General features: G+C 42.7%; 2 protein-coding genes across 3 annotated transcripts in view; both read right to left on the bottom strand.

Moving 5' to 3' along the window:
- Positions 1-1622: 1622 nt before the first annotated feature.
- LOC306715043 (interleukin-13 receptor subunit alpha-1-like) lies at positions 1623-8335 on the bottom strand. Of its 2 annotated transcripts, none has more exons than XM_079185264.1 (10): positions 8050-8335; positions 6796-6962; positions 6163-6319; positions 5958-6060; positions 5519-5673; positions 5253-5383; positions 5007-5148; positions 3310-3409; positions 2784-2868; positions 1623-2706 (listed from the first exon to the last, which is right to left on the bottom strand). In XM_079185264.1, the coding sequence occupies exons 1-10, from the start codon at positions 8120-8122 to the stop codon at positions 2608-2610; spliced, it is 1212 nt and encodes a 403-aa protein (XP_079041390.1). In that variant the 5' UTR covers positions 8123-8335; the 3' UTR covers positions 1623-2607. The 2 variants fall into 2 exon arrangements, with proteins under 2 accessions (XP_079041390.1, XP_079041391.1); XM_079185265.1 differs by having other exon boundaries at positions 6796-6926.
- An 805-nt stretch (positions 8336-9140) lies between these two features.
- dock11 (dedicator of cytokinesis 11) overlaps positions 9141-20925 on the bottom strand; it is a 51986-nt gene continuing 40201 nt past the window's right edge. Inside the window, exons 44-54 of the mRNA XM_079184984.1 lie at positions 20277-20492; positions 19178-19235; positions 18295-18401; positions 17749-17871; positions 16962-17075; positions 16020-16166; positions 15404-15614; positions 15085-15275; positions 14357-14457; positions 14093-14231; positions 9141-10581 (exon numbers count right to left, since the gene is read on the bottom strand). Of these exons, the coding sequence (XP_079041110.1) occupies positions 10492-10581; positions 14093-14231; positions 14357-14457; positions 15085-15275; positions 15404-15614; positions 16020-16166; positions 16962-17075; positions 17749-17871; positions 18295-18401; positions 19178-19235; positions 20277-20492 (1497 nt within the window). The 3' untranslated portion in view covers positions 9141-10491. The remainder of the gene's footprint in view (positions 10582-14092; positions 14232-14356; positions 14458-15084; positions 15276-15403; positions 15615-16019; positions 16167-16961; positions 17076-17748; positions 17872-18294; positions 18402-19177; positions 19236-20276; positions 20493-20925) is intronic.

The raw sequence follows: 20925 nt of genomic DNA, 5'->3' as shown, positions 1-20925 counted from the left end.
CATAAATCCTTTGATGTAACATGTATTTAACTATTGACATCATTAATGCTAAATAAACATAAACATTCAATGAAAGAAGGAACATTACTCCCAGAGGAAAAGCTTTGTTGGGAGAACATTCTTAAAGGTTCTGATTGGAAAAGAGCTCAGCTATTACCATATGCATTCTGTATACGATATACACTACCGTTCAAAAGTTTGGGGTCACTTAGAAATGTCCTTATTTCTCAAAGAAAAGCACTGTTTCTTTCAATGAAGATAACATTAAATGAATCAGAAATACACTCTATACATTGTTAATGTGGTTAATGACTATTCTAGGTGGAAACGTCTGGTTTTAATGAAATATCTACATCGGTGTATAGAGGCCCATTTCCAGCAACTATCACTCCAGTGTTCTAATCGCCTTAGAAGACTAATTGATGATTAGAAAACCCTTGTGCAAATATGTTAGCACAGCTGAAAACAGTTATGCTGGTGAGAGAAGCTATAAAACTGGCCTTCCTTTGAGCTAGTTGAGTATCTGGAGCATCACATTTGTGGGTTGGATTATACTCTCAACATGGCCAGAAAAAGAGAACTTTCATGTGAAACTCGCCAGTCTATTCTTGTTCTTAGAAATGAAGCTATTCCATGCGAGAAATTGCGAAGAAACTGAAAATTGACACGAAATTGTCTGGCTGACCCCAAACTTTTGAACGGTAGTGTATATATATATAAGATATATAGATATAGTAAGATTAAAGACAAAGCCACATTGCACATCCAGACAATTTATATTTCTCCAGATTCCATAGATATTGAAATAAAATGTAATCTCTGTAATGAGTCTATAACACATTTCACAATGCACAAATCTTACTTTTTGGACTTGGATGAAAGATTATTTGTTGTGTAAATAATATATCATAATTTCAAAATTGATTGTAAAAGTGTCAGACATTTTGAACATGAACATTCACGGTAAAGTTATTGATTAAACATGTACATTTAATGTCAAATAACAAAAACTTCCACCGGTCACCATATTTCTATCTGATTTTAAAGAATATATATATATATATATATATATATATATATGACACTCAAACTTATAAACACCAACAAAAGAGATAAAACTGTCAAATTCATGGTTAATTCCTATTTTGTCTCCTAATTCTATTTTCTTTTTAAATTGTAATTATTATTTCAATTTATTTAGTTAAATTCATATCTCTTTACCATTAGGTTGAGTACATGTCTGCAATGTTAAAAACATTTCAATACATTTTTTTCCAGTTAAATTCCAGCCAAATGGATTGTTCATTATTGTATTATTTACAGTTTTATAACAGATTAAGTATCATGATATTAGTACGAGTCAGCTGTGAGGGCTTGGTCTTTTTGTGGGTTACTTTAGTAGAAATGGTAAACAATAACAATAATACATCCCGAAGCAGTGACCTGCCCACTGACAACAAAATCCACCAACAACACTGGAAGCTGTTGTTGTAGTTTGTTTGCTTTGTTTCAGGATTCTGAATTCCACATTTGAAGTAACGTGTCCTCGTGTGGGCTCCACTCAGAGCAATGAAGCTCTGCTACCTTGGCAGTAGCAGCCAATCACAACCAAGCAACACAAACATGTTTCACTTTTCTTTATTTTCATTAAAAAGGCAGCGAGAATCATCAACAGTCACCCGACAGAAAAGTGTTGGTAAATGTAACAAAGCAACAGTTTAAGGAAGGAAGGAGTGTGTGACTCACGGTGATTATTAGGCATTTTGGATTTGAGTGCGTCCGTGATGTCACAGAACCAGCCGGCTGACAGCCTGCTCTCCGTTTAACTGGTGCCCAGGAGCCTAAACTATGTTCTCCTCCCAAAACAAGTTGTGTACAAAGGTTGAGAAGCCATAACACCACGGGCCACATTTTCAAAAGACAGATTGACTATTGTATGAACCGTTTCGGGATCACTCGACTGCAGAAGTATGTGCTTCCCACTTATTGCTTCCTGCCCATTGTCTAGTTGCCACGACGGCAGTCATACCGGGAGTTGCTTGTCATTCCTGCAAACGGTGGCAAGACGTGAGCCTCTTCCCATCGTTACTCGCTCGTCATCTCTTCCATTTGTGCAGCAGACATCCAGGGACACAGCAGCCCCTGTTGGGACACTTCCCAGTAAACACAGCCTCCGCTGGCCCGCAACCCGGACACATGCTGGTCTCCCTGCCGGTGATCAACGGGAGGATATCAGCACAGTGCGGCCATGGAAAGCTTTCTTGCCCCTTTTGTATTTCCGGGTCCACAGCCTGGTGGCCTTTTATTGTCGTTATGTTTGAAGGCTGCACCAAAGATTCAGTGCATTTCCTTATCCAGGCCTCAGCAGCCGGACATCTGCACTGCCTTAAGAGAGTTAGCCAAAAGCAGCTGAATATGTTGTTATTTGCCGCCCTCTAGTGGTTCAAGTTGTTCCCCCGGCTGCAGTGACACAGCGTCAGGCCGGCACAGCTCACTCCATCACCGCACCTGATAGATGTGCAACAGACTTTATAAACGTTCCTCGAGGAATTCGCCCAGAGTGCGAGTTCAGCTGCACTGCAGGCTTTTGCAGCGCACATGCACATGTCAGGAGATCAGCGGGACGGCAATGTTATCGGTTACGACGTTGACTTTGCAGGATTCAATGGGCTCCGGCACCGGCGTGTACAGACTCCCTGCTTTGGTCTGCAAAAACAGAACAGGGTCATGAGTGTGTGTGGGGAGAGCGTACACATGTTTTTATTCCACCCCTAAAAACATACCTTAAGTTCTTTGTTTCCGTTCATCATCATTTCCTTGAATATGGCTGAAGGATCTGGTATGACGGGGCAGATTATGGAGCTGTGCCTGCAAACAGACACGATGGCAGAGATCAGAAAAACCAGCACACAATGTTGCTCCACCACAACGGGACATCTAGAATACGGCAACAGGCAGGTGGGGTTGTTTTTTAAGATTTTATGTGGAAAAACCATTTCAGATGCAGATTATTAATGAAAGTAGAGCACTTTGACTGAATGTCCGCAGGGGATATTTAATACCATAAATGACTTGGAGCACAGTGGACATTCCTTTATGACATTCTTCTCTTTATTGCAGCGCCACCTAAAACACTCCTTACCTGTGCCTGAGGGTGAGGCAGCCGTTTGTCAGCCGTGCGTCACCCACCCACACGCACGCACCCACACACACTCTCACCCAAGGGCAGTTGAAAGTGCAAGGCAGATCCCTGTGTTGCAATGAGATCGCGAAATGTGAAATGTGCTTTTTGACGTGTGCAAAACGTACCTCCTGAAGCAGTAGCAGGACAGAAAGATGCAGATGGACAGGATGACGGGGAGGACGATGGCGACCACGGTCAGCGTCTTGTCAGCGGGCTCGTTGGTACCTGCGGTGATTCAAAGTAGAAAAGTGTTGCAGCATACAAGTGAGCAATACGAAGTCCTAATGCGATAGTTGCAATCAAAGGCAACTTTTGTTTCTCATAAAAAACAACGGATAATAACTTCTATGGGTACATGCCAAGTCTCTTAATTACATCCCCGTTTCCCTCACTTGGCTCCTTTCCTTGGAAACCATGCGAGGAGAGAGGAAACGAAGAAATATATTTTAAGAGACATGAGACGTCCTTTACTCAGTTGCGTCACGTGAAGCGACGTCTGTTTCTGATGACGGCGGCCGCCGATCACAGCTGGATCAGCTGTCAGTCGGCTTTAACAGCTGTAGAGACTTTAGAGAAGTTTGTGTCTGTTCACATGATCACTGAACTTAATAATAGTAACTAATAATACTAATAACTAATAAAGACACACAGTGATTGTAGACGTGTTGTCTCTCTGTAGTGTTAACAAACTGTGTTCTGTTTATAAGATCAGGATCGATTTCTACCGGCGGAATGCGATCGTATTATTTATGACTTATTTGCGTCTGTACGTTTTGAAATTAAGATTGTGACATCGACACAGTTTGAACCACAAACAACAGAAAGTTGAGTTTAATCTGATCTGTCTTCACTCTGGTGTTAAACTCAGTCAGTCAGTCCGATCGGCTGCAGCGTCCAATCACATGACTGATGAACAATGAGGGGGCGTGTCGGCCGTTAAAACACTTCCTGGAAGTCTGTTCTCGTGGGTCCTCGCTCATGGCTCCTCGTAGAACCCTCCTCTCTCCTCCCTCCTCCCTCCTCTCTCCTCGATCCTCCGAGCTAAATAGGAGCTTTGGGACGGCCGTCAATATGGCGGCGCAGAACAACTTCCGGTTCGAGCGAGGATCGAGGAGCGAGGAAATGACAATTAAGAGACTTGGGATGTACCCTATATGCAGGAACAACTCCAAGCATACGTGGTGGAATGTAACTAAGTACATTTACAGTACTTGAATACCACTTAAAGGTACTTTTACTTTACTGTGTCATGTATTACTTTTCAGATTTCTATTTTTCAACCCCTTCCTGTGCAGTGAAAGCTACGGAGCTCCTGATGGGTTGATTTTGCATTTGAAGGATGAAGTGTTGATCCAGAACCATCACATATAACAACACGGAGGCAACATTTTACTGCACTATGGGTACTTTTACTTTGAATACGTTAAGTCAGATTTGAATGCAGGACTTATAGTGGAGTGTTTTCACAGTGTGGCATTAGTACTTTTGTTTAATAAAGGATTAGAATGCTTTTTCCACCAAACATGGCTCTAATAGAACATGAAAAGCAGACAAACAGTGAGGCCTGACGGGGAACAACTGATGGCAACTGATACTGGTTCTTACTTGCACTTCCTCCCTTTCTGGCTGTTCCTTTGGGGCAAAGTCATTTTGATATCTGACACACTTTAACCAGTCAGACACATCGTTTTTGCAACAGGATCTATTTTGTCAAATATTCTGACAAGAACAAGGGGAAATAAAATCCTGTATAAATCGATCTTGTTTTAGTGCACTTAATAAAGTGAGAAATCAGTGTCACTAGAATAGTTCGGACACTTACCATAAGATACGACTTTGCCACGTTCGCTGAAAACTGTCTTGCAATAGTGATCCGTCTTGACACTGGACGAGAACTCGTAGCGGCAGCTTTTATCGTAGGGCATGACCACAGGCTCTCCCTTTGTAAGGTGGTTATCACACTTCTAAAACAGGAAGCAAACAAAAGAACAGTGTTGGACTCTGACCGGTGTGGAGAAACTTTGTGACTTCCGAATTCTAGGCTGAGCAGTTAAATTGAACTACTTACTTCGGACTGATTGCATTTCTTGTAGCACACCCTGTATATCCAGCTGCAACTTTCTCCAAACGTTGGATGCACCCAGCTCAGTTTGAGCTCATCTCCTTCTTCTCCGATGCTCAACTCTGGTGGATCTATCACTGGAGAAGTGTAAAATGACAACAAAAATATAAATAAATAAATGTGTTTTTCAAGTATTTGAACAGCAAATGTGTTACATTTATTTTAACAACGCACAACGATATAAATATGAAACTATTGGAGATAAAACTGACTTGGTGCAATTTGAAAGGTGCTCAATCCAGTATGAGTTTCAGAAGAGACGCAGATGTCATTCTTGACTCCATCAGCTGTCAGGTAGCAGCCATTCCTCCCCGCACCGACGTAAGGCTGATGGCACTCTCTTAAAGGCTTAATAAGTCCACAAATCCTGCAATGACAAGATGGGCAGGCGATCAGAGAAATGGAACGCATTGCTTCTGCAATTCCTTCAGCCGCCATGAGATGTTCATGAAGCTCACAGATTACCTCGTGTCCATTAGCATCTGTGCGGGCCGAGCTCTTTCATGATTTCACTAACGTTCCCCGTGTTAACAAGCCTTCACTGGGCAGGTTAAAACAACTAGCCCCTCAGAACAGCATCCATTCAAACTTTACTGCACATCACTGGAGACATACAGGATCTCCTCCATTTCCTGTCGCTGTAATTCTCACCTATAGGAGAGCTTAAGAGGCGTGTTAAGCGGATTCCCTGGGATCCAGGAACAGTTCATTTCGCTTGTCCGGGTGATGATACATTTGATGTCCTTCATTTCAGCTGCGCAGTGCAAGAACAAAGACGGCACATTATAAGCGGCAAGATTCAAACAGGACTTGAGGGCATCTTCACGGACGCAGCGGACAGCTGTCTGCTTCTTACCTCTTGCTTTAGGGATTTGAATGAATATGGACACCTTGGTTCTCTCATCCAGACTGTGACAGTGTTCAACAGTCCAAACGAAGTACGTCCAGTTGCCAGAGCCCGCCTCTCCTGTGAAGAGGGTCTCTGAGAAATTCCTCGATTTCACGCACACATCCTGGAGGAAGAAACAACACGGGCTCCAATGACGGTTATGCTAACGCATATTGAAACACTGCTTGCAAGTTGCTTATTTTTTCACATTATTTGTCCTCCTCATATTTAAACAACAGACACTTCTGTGATTTCACAGTAATTCAACGTTTGTTTGTCTAAGTGTGTGGTTGCATTTTTAGCATTTAAACAATGGGCCTTGCATGGGCCTGGTGAGTATATATGACTGTATTTAGACATTTTATTTAAGTGTGTGCTTTGGCGTCACAACAAAGAGCCTCTTAATAATCTACATTCAACACCCGACTCCCAAAATAGTTTTTCTTCTCAGTGAGTGAATGAATAAATGAAGCAATGCATAAATAATCATAATAATTAATAGTAAAAAAAAATACATAAATTACATAATGTGAAAAAAAAACACACCCACAAATAGACAAACAAAACCCCAGAGAGACCCCGATAAAGCAGCTTTCCTACGCTCTTTGTGTGCTCCAGGCGGTATTTGTACCACACGTCCCCGTCCTGCAGACCGCTGGGCTTCTTCCAGGACACGTTCACAGTGAACGCGTCCACCCACTCAAAGGACAGACCTGTCGGTGGAGGGAGCGCTGCTCGCGAGACAAAAAGGGGAGACTCAATGGCACCTAAAGATTGAATTAATGGCACTGTTAGAATAATATAATATCTGTTAAAAAATCAGAACAGCTATCAATCTTTCTTCGCAGGTTTAGTGAAAGTACCATAGACTCCTATTATATTCATGCGAGAGAACAGTTTCCTTTGGCCGCACTAAAACAAAATGATCTCAGTGTAGCAATGTAGTGACAATCCAGATCAACAGAACCGGTTTTCTCAATAGACTTGCTGAAGTTAGGTACGAATAATAGGGTCAAATGAGCTCTTATTTTATTAAGATATAGAGAAGATCAGAGTATGAATTGAGATTTGAAGGAAATGGTTTTTTTTTTACAATTACAGTAAATGTATCTTGATCTTTCTCAAACATAGTGTGATAAATTGAGTTATTATGAGTTTGCAGGTGCCTCCACTGTTTAGAATGTCCTCCCAAAAAATAAATAAATACAAAAGTCGCAGGCAAAATGTTTTTTCTGTCCTGGAAACAGATCCGTGAATGTTTCAGTTCATTCTTGTGAAACGACTTTTAAAAAACTTGCCAACGTTTCTGGCTCCATAGATATCAACATATTCCATAAGAGGTTTACAACCTCAGCTTTCCTTCGTGTTATTCCACCGCAGAGAATTTCGACCATTTTGTGGTCGCTCTCACCGTAATGAATACATAGTGGCGCAAACACATCTAAACAGGCTTAACGCTATTTGTAAAACAAGGTAAAGAAAAAACAACTTCTACAAATATTTATATTTTTCATTTAAACTTGACGGGAAAAGTGTATTTATGTATTTTGAAGTATTTATCTTCGCGCGTACAAACGCGACTTACAGGACAGGTAGCCCAAAACCCCGCCGCTATATGGACCATTTAGTTTGGTCATTAAAATAGTAGCAAACACCCAGAATGACAAGTCACAGGTGAACAGCTCTTTAGACGAAGAGAACGATGGCAGCTCACTGTGAAAAGGGTTAAAGGTGCGCTATTAACGGACGCTAATTGAACTTTGGTATCAGCTGCGTTGTCTACTAAAGCCCTTAATTTATCAAGCTCAATTACGGTATAATTATGAGGAGAATGCTGGGTAATAGAGTATTTACCTGCTTTACAGTGGTGAGCCATTATGATGGCGGTAAATGTCAGGAAGGTGAAAAACTCCGCAGTGACAGTCATGTTGTCTTCGTGCGTCTCTCGCGTCAACTCCAATTTACTCCCCTCGGTAAAATATCTGGTGACAGTTAATGTCACAGGCAAATACAGACGTTATGAAGTCTACAGTGGAAAAAGAAGACGGAGGATAAAAACACACACTTAGGGAACCGAGAAGCGAGGGTGACCGGCTGCACCTTGTCGGTCTCTCTGGGTGGCTTCGCGGTGTCTACAGGGAACAGCAGGGGCGGAGTCTCTGTGAGAGTGGGCGGACAGGCTGTGATGACAGTAGACCAGTGGGAACGTCCAACCTCTTCCCAACAGTAGCCTACCGGTGACCCACGCAGGACGTCCCGGCAGTCCGCAAAAAAACACGAGTGTCAAAGAGTGCGACGTTAAAAGACGCTGCCCGCGTGGCTCTCCTGACCTGACCGAGGCAGAGTTTGAGATCCTAAGTGTAAAGTCAGAGAACCACAAGTGTCCATCCGCGTCTCCAGGAAGTCGTCAGGCTCCAAATGAGTCTGTTAATCGATAAGCTGATTAACTGCTAATGGCTTCATGCAGCGGCACAGAATGTACTAACACACAGAGGAACCATATTCCATCTGTGTTGCTTCCTGCTACACTTAAAGATGAATGACAAGCTTCATCCACTGTATAAATTACTTCTTTTTAACTTACCAACACCTCTTACAAGAAGACATACATTTTGTGTTTTGTCCCAAATAGCTGGAAATCTTAACGGAGTACTGAAGCAATTTTGTACAAGGTTAGTCATAAAGTTGGGGGGCTCACAAAGGGACATTATTTAACAAAAGAAAGGTAAAAATGAACGCATCAGAGGCCAATGTGTCCACGCTTTCAGCCCTGTAGTATGAGTCAAGCTCCAAAAATGCTGGAACCTACAATACCCATAATGCAACACAACGTTTTTCATACCTAAGGTGCTGCAGGGATGACATAACTTCGAAGGCCAATTCCAGAAATCAGCGTCACACTGAGTCAAGAACGAAAGGATCTCCATAGTTTGTTTTTTCTCCAGGTTTTATTGGAAAATGTCTTTACAAAGTCATTTTGACAAGCAGCCGCACTTCAGTATACAGCGCAATTAAAAATGAAAAAAATGAAAAATCTCTCTGCTAGGACAGTTTTGGACTGACGAGTCCAAAATGTTACAAATATAGATACAGTACGTACAAACATACAAGGATGCAGAATTCACTTTACAGCATGGCAACAAATTATGTACATTTTCCTTAAATATTATTCATCTTATCTGCTAATTACAGTGTAGCACTTGTGAAATACTGTAAATAACCAGCGTGTGATGAAGGTCTTATTACTGGGGATGGGGGAGTCTCTTCAGAAGGCAAAGCACAAAGGCACTGGATCTGAACCCCCATGAGAGGAGCTCTTCACCGGCTCACTGTACTGAAGTCATTACCATCGCACCGCTGTCATCGGCGTGTCCCGTTCACATAAAAGGAGCCCACATAGGGAATTTTGTTTCACCGATTGTACTACAGCTCTGACAGAATTCGTCATATTCTCTGGTATGACATTATTTATTATTACCTCTAATACAACATTGTTATCACCAAAATAATTTGTTTTTTTTACATTTACAATGTAACCCTTCTTAAGAGCAGCTTTATCACCCTGAGGTGTGTCCTTTCTTTAACTTTGGAACACACTGAGAAGGCATTTGTCACGACGACACACAGGGCAGTAACTTTGGCCTGGCGCTCGCTTGAAGCTGCTGCTCTTTAGACGTCACTTATCTGTTTATCACGGCCCGACTGGAACGTGCTGTGCGCCTATAAAACCCTTCGGCTCCACTGAGTACCTCGATGCTTTGCTGCCGAGTTGGCATGTTGCTCAGCCGGCAAGTGCCCGGCCAAAGGAAACAAGGCGGGACAATGAGAAGATGCCGCTGTCTTCTAAAAGTCGACTCGAGTAGTAAAAACGAATTATGGAGGGAGTGTGATGTCCTGCATAGATCTGAAGGGCAACGATGCAGAGAGAGAGAGAGGACAGGAGGAAAGAAAATACTGCTTTAGCACAGTGTCTCCCCGTGAGAAAACAACACTCAATCCTGCAGATTGTCACAAAGGAGGGAAAAAATAAAAGGTGCAACCTGGCATGACTCAGCACACGCTGACATTTCGTTGGTGCTGCTGCGATACATTCTTCGAAACACTGCTGCTGCTTCGCCCCGAGCAGTACTACACGTACAGCAAGAGGAGCGGAAAGTGGCTCCATTGGCATCTTCGCCACGGTAGGGGGGGGGGGGGTGGCAAGCGTAGCTGGGCGGACGTGAAACTGGGAGCCCCCCCCCCGATCCGGTTCAGGTCCTTAGGGGAGAAGTGAGAGGGTGCTCGCTGTTACAGACGTCAGCCCAGGTTGGTGGACGTCCCGCTGATGGCACGGAACACATGGAGGGAGTTTTGTAACAGCGAGCGCATCATATCTTCCTGGTAGATCTGGAATCAAAACAAAACACAGTTCACAGGGGTCTCTCACACACACACACACACACACACACACACACACACGCGCACACACACACACATGCACACACACGTAGAAAACTGTGGATCAACATGAAATACGCTGAATGTACAGTTAGTGACTGTTTGAACAATGACGTGCAAAACAAAACAAAGCTCTGAAAGCATCAAGTATTTCAAAATGACCTCACTACAAACAAGAGTGTGTCCACACAGTAGTCCTCGTCGCTGCATAAAGTCATTTTGCACTCGTGTTATTTAGTTTTTTTTAAAACTTGAAAGTATTTCTCTGACGTCAGGCTGGTTTGCACACGACGTAAATCTGGGGTTACCATGTGTTCATAGACACTGTTTTAGAGCGGTACATGTAAAAGTCTACAAAGTGAATCACATGTATGTCTTGTGTTATTGAATTCACGTTGTCGCGCCTCTTTAAGAAGTCGGCACTTTCACTTCACGGCGGCACAGCTATTAAAAACCATGTAGTTCACAACTACAGAGAGAACTATCTGATCTGGCTCCGACACTTGCAGGTTTAACATCCAACTTCATCCTCATCTCACATCAAAGGCAACATTTAAAAACGCACCAAATAAAAACAGAGATCCAGAGGACATGCATGAGATGGGTTTCCTTGTTGAGACTGTTTGAATGTGTTTGGTACATCTGGGAAAGTGTCACATGTGGAGCTGTATCTTTAACGTGTTTGTATATTTCTAGAATGGAACTGCATGAGGATGAAATGACAATAAAGGAATATCGTATTGTATCCTACGTCTGACGACGGCCACAAGCTGAAATGCACCTGTCTCACAATAAAAGTTCTTCTTTATGCTAATAAGTGTTGCTGGAATGTTTCGATTTCTTTTTCCTTTCTTCATGTAGGTGAAGTTGTGCCAGGAAGCAGGTTACTAGTGATGAAGATGAACACCATCTTATATGCATTAAATGCACGGCTGGTAATCTTGAGAAGCTAGTAAGAATATGCTACATTTCTAAAAGTCATCCAGCCTAAAAACCCGGCCCAGTGCTGCCTTCTCTTTTCCAATGCAAGCAGCTAGCAGCACTGTCTTTAAAGTAGAGTCATGCACTTTAATACTACAATTTGCAACAGCTGTGAAATCACATTGCTTCTAGCTGACAGGCACTCATGCGTGCAACAAACGAGGGTTGAGTCTGCTAGCTCGTCAAAGATGTGATTGACATGAAAACCCTGCCAAGCCCTCAAAGTCAACTTCTGCAAGATCGGTCAAGCTTGGTTGCCAGGATGTACCTCCTGACTCTGTTTACATGTGGCTTCATCCAAGATATTCACGAGATACATGATTCAGCTGTTTAATCATCGGCTGCTCAGTTGATAAGGCCACTTCAGTTTATGGCTGAATCCTGAATCCTGCATTTAATCCGCTGCCGATTTAAACGGATCAATACATTCTACCTCCGATCTATGCACAACATTTGGTTCTTTCAGTTTTAGAATTATTCTTCTTTTACGCTTCAGAAGAGAGCGATTTGGCGACCACAACTGCGTGACTTGACACAAGTTTTGGAATAACTGAGGTAGCAGCAGATCTTTCACCAGGATGTAGGTTTTACATGCGAGGGCCATGCAAATGTTCCAGACACAGCTGTGTGTTTAAACATCATTTGGTTAGCGGCATATGTCATTTGCATCGTTATCAACAACACATGTGGTGCCAGCGTCGGCCACATGTGTCGGAGCTCGTCAAAGGACTTTCATCCTCTGAATGCTTTGTTCTTTTTCAAAGCATTTTAAATTGCTGAATATTTATTCTCCCTCGTTTGTGATCAAGGCCTCGAGTAATTAATCACCTATTTCTGCAGACTCCCCATTTTGATTGCTGCGTGATTATTTTTGTATCCGGATGAATGTATGTATTTAGATTACCATTTGAAGGAGTGTACTAAGAAGGTGCACATTGAGAAGTGATGGGTTTCAAAAAAGACAAAAAGACAGACGGAGCTTTAACACGCCTCGTGATCACATTACCTGTTTTTCCTTAAAGCTAATGGCCAGCACAATGGAGAGAAAGAGGCAGACCAGTTAGTTCAGAGCAGCTAAAGTGATATCAAATGTCAGCAGGCAGAACAACACTGCTGCAATACAGAACACATTGTACTGATGGGAAGAGGACAGAGTAAACATCGTCAATGAGCAACAGTGAAGTATTTCCTCTCTGTAAAATGATTGCCACGCGACATTATTGCACACACAGACATGAGGGAGGGAGCATCAGCTCAATTCTATTGAAAAGGATTTTAAGAGCCGATGAGTGATGGGAATCATTCTTTCCAGGAAATCAGTTTTCTTTCATTCCAGGATGTTAAACAGCTCCCGCAACTCATTATGACTCACTCTAAGTCTCATCAGCGGGTCGGGCTATTTTTGACAGCCACAACTACATTAACATCGCTGAAAGCTTCTAGAAACGTGAGGCCAGCGTCTTTATGAAGTCAGGCCTGCTTTCACGTAACCAGCAGGGCGGATGCGGTGACAACGGCTCTTTCTGTGCCCGTGATGTTGTAAAGGTTCACTGCCTGTTGCTCTGTTACCTATTCATTACGACAAACCACAGAGATATGAAGGTAACTAAGTGCACAGTGAAACAAAAATTCAGAAAAAAAACTGAATTTGACTTTGTGTGTGTAGTTGTTACATTTTAAATTCAGATCTTTAATATACCAGAAATCGCACTGTTAGCGGCTACCCGCTGGCTCAGTCTAGCCATGTTGAGAGCTGTGTGGAGGCAATCCCTCAATCATAGAAATGCTCTGAATTTGGAACGCAGCATTAAAGGACCGCTTCACCCAAATTACAAACTATTTAGTCCGCTTGAAGCATCCATCCATACAGATGCTTCTGGTTGTATTTGTCCAGATTTTAAGAGACTTTGAAATATCGAAGTAGATCCAATGATAACTGTTTTATAGTAAGGTCCGAGGATTACGTAGAGCAGCAGGGACATTCATGTTGCTGTTGAATTTCCTAAATGTCATTTTGTAACCTTGTGAGCACCAGAAACATCATTTTATCAACTTCTACTGTACTTGGGTCAAGACACATAAAACCAAAACCTTCTGCGGCGTGAGATACCACTAAGAGAGAAAATATTTGTTATTGCATTGGCTTAATTTCATTGAACTTTCATTGTGTCGTGTTATTTCTGCTGAGCCAAGTATGGATTAACTGAATATGACATGATTACATGAGAGCACAGTGACTATTAGCCCCCTAACCACAACATACTGTAGCATCACAACAAATGCCTCAACACGTCCAGCATGCTCCAGTGAATAAAATACAGTTTTTTTAAATTAAGCAGGAAAATGGTTTTATAGTGATAACGGTTGAGTGGCCACTGCAGCAGCCTTTGTGACCAACTGCACATCAAAGCAGAGCTAAGCGTTTGTGTAACAGGGGTGTAACGGGTACAAAGAAGTCCCCCAGAAAAGGCGAGAGTACCTGCTCGTGGATGATGTCGGATAGCTCCTTCACCATGTCTTTGAAGTTGGCCTTCAGGCCCTCATGGTACTCAAACTGGTCCTCTTTGATAAGACGCTCATTTATGTCCAGAGCTATACTGCAAGCCTCAACAAAACGCCTGCAATCATCAAAAATAAGTTTAAGACAAACTTAATAACAAACTCAAATGACTACTTATCAAATCACCTCGTAATTGTTTATCAAAAATGAGGAAGAAGTAACAACACAGTAATTAAACGGTACCTGAAAATGTCCTTAAGGTCTTTCACTTTCTTCATGCCAGACTGGTTGGATTTGCTGTCATCCAAGAATGCTCTGGCATAGGCCATTGGACCTGCATTCACCTACAACAAAACATGCCAGAGAGTGTTAAGCATTCCCGTACGCTGATCTGAGCCCAGATTACAGTTGGCACGAAACATTTTTGAGTGACACTCAAATACTGATCCCAGCCAGCTTTGCACAATAACCGTAATTCATGTCTAGTTCATTAGATGTCTGGCCAAGTTTTCCAAGTTTTCCAAGTTTGACTAGTTATTTAATTTAGACTGTTATACAAGTGGGGGATTTGTAAACGATCTGTTAATCCATTTTTCAAGTCTCATCTAAATTGTTTTCTCACCCGTGTTTATGACTGAACAGGAGGGGAAAAAAAGGTTTTGGCACAATATCCTTTTCATCTGTGAAACAGGTGGAAAAACAGTTTTGCCATGTGAAAAGAAACTGCAACAAAACAAATTCCCAAAACTTGTTTGACCTGTTTTACCAGGTGAAAGAAAACCGACTTAGAAACATTACTTTCACCTGTTCTCATCATAAACACAGCAGAGAAAACCATTTAGATCAGACTTGGAGAGTGGATCACCAGAATCTCTCAGGGCTTCCGTACGTTTACCGTGCAGCAGTTATTATCGTTGTCATTATATTTGATCTTTCACTTCGCTGCGTCTCTCAGCGACGGGGACCTTTACCTGCACAGAGACGCAGCCCTGCAGTTTGAGCTGCAGTTGGATCATGTCCACCTCCTGGCTGGAGCAGAGTTTGGTCAGCTCTGCCGTTCGCGCCTTCATCTCATCGATGGCCACTTCCACCGGCTTGAGCTCCACCTGCTTCTCCCCCACCACCTCCACGCGCTTCTTCACGTACGGGAAGGTGTTGGCAGCTGCAGATAAAGCGGGCAGGTAAAACTGGTTGGCTCTATCATGCGCATGTGACAAGATGCAAGAAAATGTACGTTCGGCGCCTTTACGCATTTGTTAAAGAGACGACACAGAAAAGCAAGTCATGTACTTGTGAGCACGCTCCTCCTCTTGCACTGCTCCTCCACCCCGCCGTGTTTTTTGCCCGACAGCGTGTACGGCGTCTCGAACACGAAGCGGTTGATGTTGTGGCACTTCTCAAAGTCGGTCTTCTTCTCCGGTGCCTCCTTCTCCTCAAAGTACGACTTGACGAACGTCACCTGGACGTAGGCGAACTTGGTGTCCAGGTCTTTGGGGTTTACCTGTGGGAAAGCAATCACCTTTAATGAAATAGAATTGCAAAAGCACTACATTTCAGAGCCGGATGTGATAAGTGAGGCCCTTGTCAATTTATGAGTAATAATGTAAATGTCAGCCAAAGATAACATCCCTCTTGTTCCAAGACTTGAGGGCAACGATACACCTTGCTTCATCAACCTCCACTGACTCACAACAAAAGCAGTCAAATAAATCTATTTGCAGCTCGTCAACCGAGACTTCCTGATGACTCCATTATGAGGAACATTTCCCACATTGTTGTTGGACAAATGACATTTTCTAAATAAACACAAGAGCGGAGCTACGATTTTCATCTCTGACTGCGTTTCAATCATTCTCATCAAGGCTATTTACTCCAAACGTCTCCTTCCTCCATTTCTCTAATGCACCTTGTTTGAGTCCTGAATGATCTTGACGTTTTCCGGCCCAAACTTTTCCCCGTAGAGTGTCAGCAGCCGCTGAGAGATTTCGGACAGGCCAGTGAGTTTGGGCTCTTTGTAAATGTACTCCTTCCCGTCCTCCTCCTCGAAGAAGCCCTGCACCAAACACACACGTTCACTCAATAAATATAACGACAGGCAGTCCGTCGGAAGCGTTCTGGAAGTAACATGCATCAAAATGACGCATTTAGTTCAGCAATGAGACATCAAATGTTATTTTTTCCTCTGTGTTTCCAATACAAAATAACTTAAAAGTGTCAAAACCATTAAAAAGATGGCGTGATTCTGCCTTTTCTGTTGTTTTTGCCTTCTGCACAAGTAAAATGCAACACATTCACCACATTTAGCCTAACTTGCATAAGACATTTGCATGCCACATATCCTGAAAGTGTCTGCTTACTTCTGACGTCCCTGCAGCTATTTGTTACACAACTTTATTACATCTAGTCTTGAACCTGCTGGTTAATGTGCTGTCACATAGCTCTAAATGCAACCTTTGCATGGCGAGTTACAGTGTTGCACTCAGTTTCAAAATATTATACACAGTTTTGTCTCTAATCATTTCACTTATATTTATGGCATATTTCCATAATATATCCAACAAAGGGTTTTAAAACATGCTTATGCAATCACAACAAACAGATACAAGTTTTACTGAACATCTTGCTTTGTATTTACAAGAACTTGCCTGACTGCCTGCCTGACTTGCCTCCGTTTTTACTTTAACTTTATCCTCTACACCGTATTTCAAAAGCTTTCTGGCAAAGGTGGGAGTTCACTCTTACTTTTAGTTGTGATATAATGTGAAACTATTGGATCTACATTCCAATTAGCTGGACATTGCAATTGAGCTTTAAATTAAAGTTCCGTGATGCCGCTTGCCGTCCTCACCTGTCCGTAAAAAGCCACTCTGAAGTACGTCCCGAGCAGCCTGCGTCCTGATTGTATCACCTCCATTATCTTGTTGTAGGCTCTGTGCAGAGTGTCGTACAGTCGACTTAGTTTCTGGGAAAAACAAATAAGACGTATGGCATCAGAGTCGGGTCTATTTTCTGATTGTTGTTTTTCTTGAAATAACTGAGCCGTGCCTGCAGGAACATGCACACGCATTGCAGTTATGTAACATCCCAACAAACAAAGAAACAACAATTAAAGACATTTTCTCCATTCACGTTAGGGCCTATAGACATATACTTGTCTATTACAGACTGGCGACCTCGCTTCTCCTCCAGGGTGGGTGTCGGGAGGCTCACGGCCCCTGTGACCGCAACCTCTCCCCGCCCGGATGTTGTTTATAAGAACAGCACGGAAGAGCTATTTAAAGCACTCGATAACAACCAAGTTGTCTTATCAAGGAGTGAGAGAGTCTCTAATGGTCAAACTGGTGTCATGTTGTGTACAAGGTTACGTTACTTCTGAGACGCCAACAATCCTGTGAGTGCAAGTCAACAAGTCTAAGAAGCCCGGGAGTTTAATAATGAGTGGAAAATTAATAAGGTAAACTTTACACACCCGTATTTATATGAAGAAAATGTTTCTACAAACCAATGTCCTTACATAGTTGTGCAAACGTGGCCTTCACAAGCACGAGGACACGGATGGATCACTTTGCAAGGACAGGCAAGAAACAGTGGCTGCATGTTTATGTTCATCCTGATATCTGTCTGAGCACCCGTACCTCATACTCGTGGCGCTTCTCGTAGGTAGGGATGATGAGTTTGGCGATGTGCGTGATGAGCTCATAGCGTTCGGCTTTCCACAGTGCCTCCACGCAGACCTCGAGGTGTTCGACCAGGACTTCCTAAAAAGGGTTTGAAAAGGAAAAACGGATCACTTTTTATCCACATTAACAGTATCAGATCCAACAAATAAAATATGAATTAGTTATGATTTTAAACCTGGGTGTTATTGAAATACAATACCCAGGTTACAGTACCGATAGCAAAATGATGCATTTTTTTAAAATTTACTTTGAAAAATCAAAATGTATGTGATTAAATAGAACACAATTATGAATCTGACCGGACATTGGAGCTCGGTGCTACGTACACATTATTTGTATCACTACCACATTAAAGTGTTGAGTTTAGATACCAGCCCTCGTTGGGAGGAAAATGTAGAAATCAATGACAACCAAGCCAGTTGCAATCAGGGGATCTGGATTGACCAACTATTGCTGAAGTCACTTCACAATGTCGTATGCAAGAAACCAATTCCTGTGCACCTCAGTGTAATAGACATCTTGCATTCCGGTGTCCTCCCTCATGGCAGCTTCCTCTTCAATATTCAAGGTAATCTTCTTAAAAGCTGCAAGGCCACTGGGGAACAACTCTGATGAGCAGCAAAGACAAGGCAAAAAAAAACAACTGGTTCACAGAGATGTCCTGAAGAAAATGATCTGCTACACACGGTATGTCATGTTTGTAAGTTCTGAGGTTGCAACATCACAGCAACTGGCCCTAAAACAATGAAAATCCAAATGGGAATCTGTATGAGTCATGACAAAACATACACACACACTTTTGAGAGAGTAGCTGGCAACCAACTGATGCTGCACACCCCATGTTTGTTGACATTCCTCAAACATGAGAGCCATTTGCTTTGTTTTTACTAGATGTCACAGTTGCTGGTGCGATCGGTCTGAGGAATGTTTGCGTGCTGTATCCAACAACAGTCCCTGAACAAACTGGCATGGCTTTTATCACCTGTGCAGGCAAATCTTCCTGGCGAACCACAAAGCTCTTTAAAGAGTGAGTGTTTCCTGGTGAAGGTTAGGTGTGTGTAGTTAGTCACGTCCTCGCTTAAAGGGACAGTTCACCCCAAAATTCATGAATCTAGATTGATTAATAGCACTATAGGCAAGAGGAAAAACATGTATTTTTGGGGGTGAACTGTCCCTTTAAGACAGTAATTTCATTGTGGTGCCTCTTTGACATATAGGCAAATATTTGTCTTAGGTGCTTCCTCAGCAAACTATTATTTTGCTTGATTATTAATGCTGCAAACATTGCTTGGTGTTTAATTACAGTATAAGTGTAAGCCACAAATGGAGGTAAAAGCATGTGTGTGTGTGTGTGTGTGTGTACAGTAGATGGGGAGGGCCTTACTTTTCCTGTACAGGTATTCTGCAACCAGTGCAGCCACATGAACGTAGCACATGGCCGCCTGTGGAGACAACAACAAACACCAGCAGAGTTAGAGAATATTCCTCCAGCAGATCAAGAGCGGAAACATGCCGCTCTATAGGAAACTGAAAAGGTTAAACCCTGGCACAAAGTCAGGTGCAACTCATTAATGTCATATATCACTACGGTGATTGGTTTATTGTGTTCACCTGTGACTCACATGTAACCAGCCACACCTTGTATCTATAATGGCAGCTTATCAACTGAAAAAACAACATGAACGAAGGCCTGACAGCTGCCAGGTGAAAGGTTCATCAGTTCTTAATCATGCAGTCTTTCCTCTTAGCTTTGTGTGTAATAAAACTGGTAAAATAAATAAACACACCACTGGACCACCCAGGTTCAACCTCTGTGTCAACCCTGACCTCTGACCTTCCTCAGGAGTGGAACAACATAATCTTCCTTCAGTAGAACATCACATTATTATGACAACCTAATTCTAGTAAAGTAGCAGTAGAGTGGGGCTGTATGTTTCTTTTGTGATGGGTCAAAGTGCGCACAATATAATTATGAAGCTTCATTACTCAGCTTTTAACTGTAACAGTCTCCCTTGTAAAACATTGTGTTCATTCGACAAAACACACAGGGTTGTTATCATACTGTATTGTGGGACGAGGTCCAAGGGCAGCAGTACAACTATAAAAACTACATATGTATATATGTATTAATGTGTTAAAACTTTTAAAGAATTTCTGGAGGTGGTGAGTAATGCTTCTTTGAAACCTGAAGTGGACTGACTCACTGTGTACTACTAGAGAGTACTGTAGGTTACACACTCTTTAAGGTGTGGCCTCTGAGCGGGGCAGTGTGCATGTCACCAAGGTACAGTTGGAAGAGATAGAGAAAGGAGGTAAGATTGTATGCAAACATGTCTAAACGCGATAACAGAAACCCGGTCCTGTTGGCACGCATCATTTACATAGAGAGTTATGTGGACATAGGTATCAATAACAAGACCAAAGAAGAGACAGACGGATGAACATATGACACGAAGCGACACATTCAGTGGTCCTGCTGATACCTCAGAGAAATCTCCGTTCTTGAGGTGTGCTCGGGCCATGCTGTCCAGCCAGGTTCGTCTCAGTTCGGGGGTGCTGGCGTAGGACCGGGCCAGGCTGTACTGGAGGTCCAGCAGCATCTCCGGGTCTCTCTCGTGCTCCCTCATCTGGGCCGTGGCCATCAGCACGGTGCGGATCCGCTTGGTCAGGCCCTTTACTTCAGTGGGGAAGGCTGTGGACTGCATCGTGCAGAGGGGAGATAACACACAAACACACACACGTTAAAGCAGGTTGTTGCCGGGCTACAACGATCCTGCTCATTATCACACTAATTTGAATTCCTCGAGCGCGGTTTGGCTAACCGGTTTGATAGTCTTAGACAAAGTTATCTTTTAATCACAGCGCACTCTTGTTTTGAAACAAGGACAAGATGATAAGAACACAACCAAAACCGCAATCATCACTCAAAGCGCTGCTGTGCTGCTCAAGCCACTGCAGCTAATTGAGGTGAGCGTGTAGGGAGGCCTCCCAGCATGCACAGGGGCAACAAACTCGCATGCAGACGTCTAATAATACGCATCGTTAGTAATGTTGATTTATATTGTGACGTACGATGTTTCCCCACAGTTGAAAAACCCACATCAGTCAAACCTTCGACACAGTTAGAACACT

This window comes from Pholis gunnellus (genome assembly GCF_910591455.1).
Source record: "Pholis gunnellus genome assembly, chromosome: 23".
Classification (NCBI taxonomy): Eukaryota; Metazoa; Chordata; class Actinopteri; order Perciformes; family Pholidae; genus Pholis; species Pholis gunnellus.
Note: the sequence above shows the minus strand (reverse complement) of the source record. Positions and strands in the feature narration are given on the sequence as shown.

Coding starts and splice junctions, on each gene's coding strand:
- LOC306715043 (XM_079185264.1), bottom strand. CDS start 8,122: ATGACTGTCACTGCGGAGTTTTTCACCTTCCTGACATTTACCGCCATC. Junction 6,963..8,049: donor GGCTCACCACTGTAAAGCAG/GTAAATACTCTA, acceptor TTCAATCTTTAG/GTGCCATTGAGTCTCCCCTT. Junction 2,707..2,783: donor ACGGAAACAAAGAACTTAAG/GTATGTTTTTAG, acceptor CTGTTTTTGCAG/ACCAAAGCAGGGAGTCTGTA.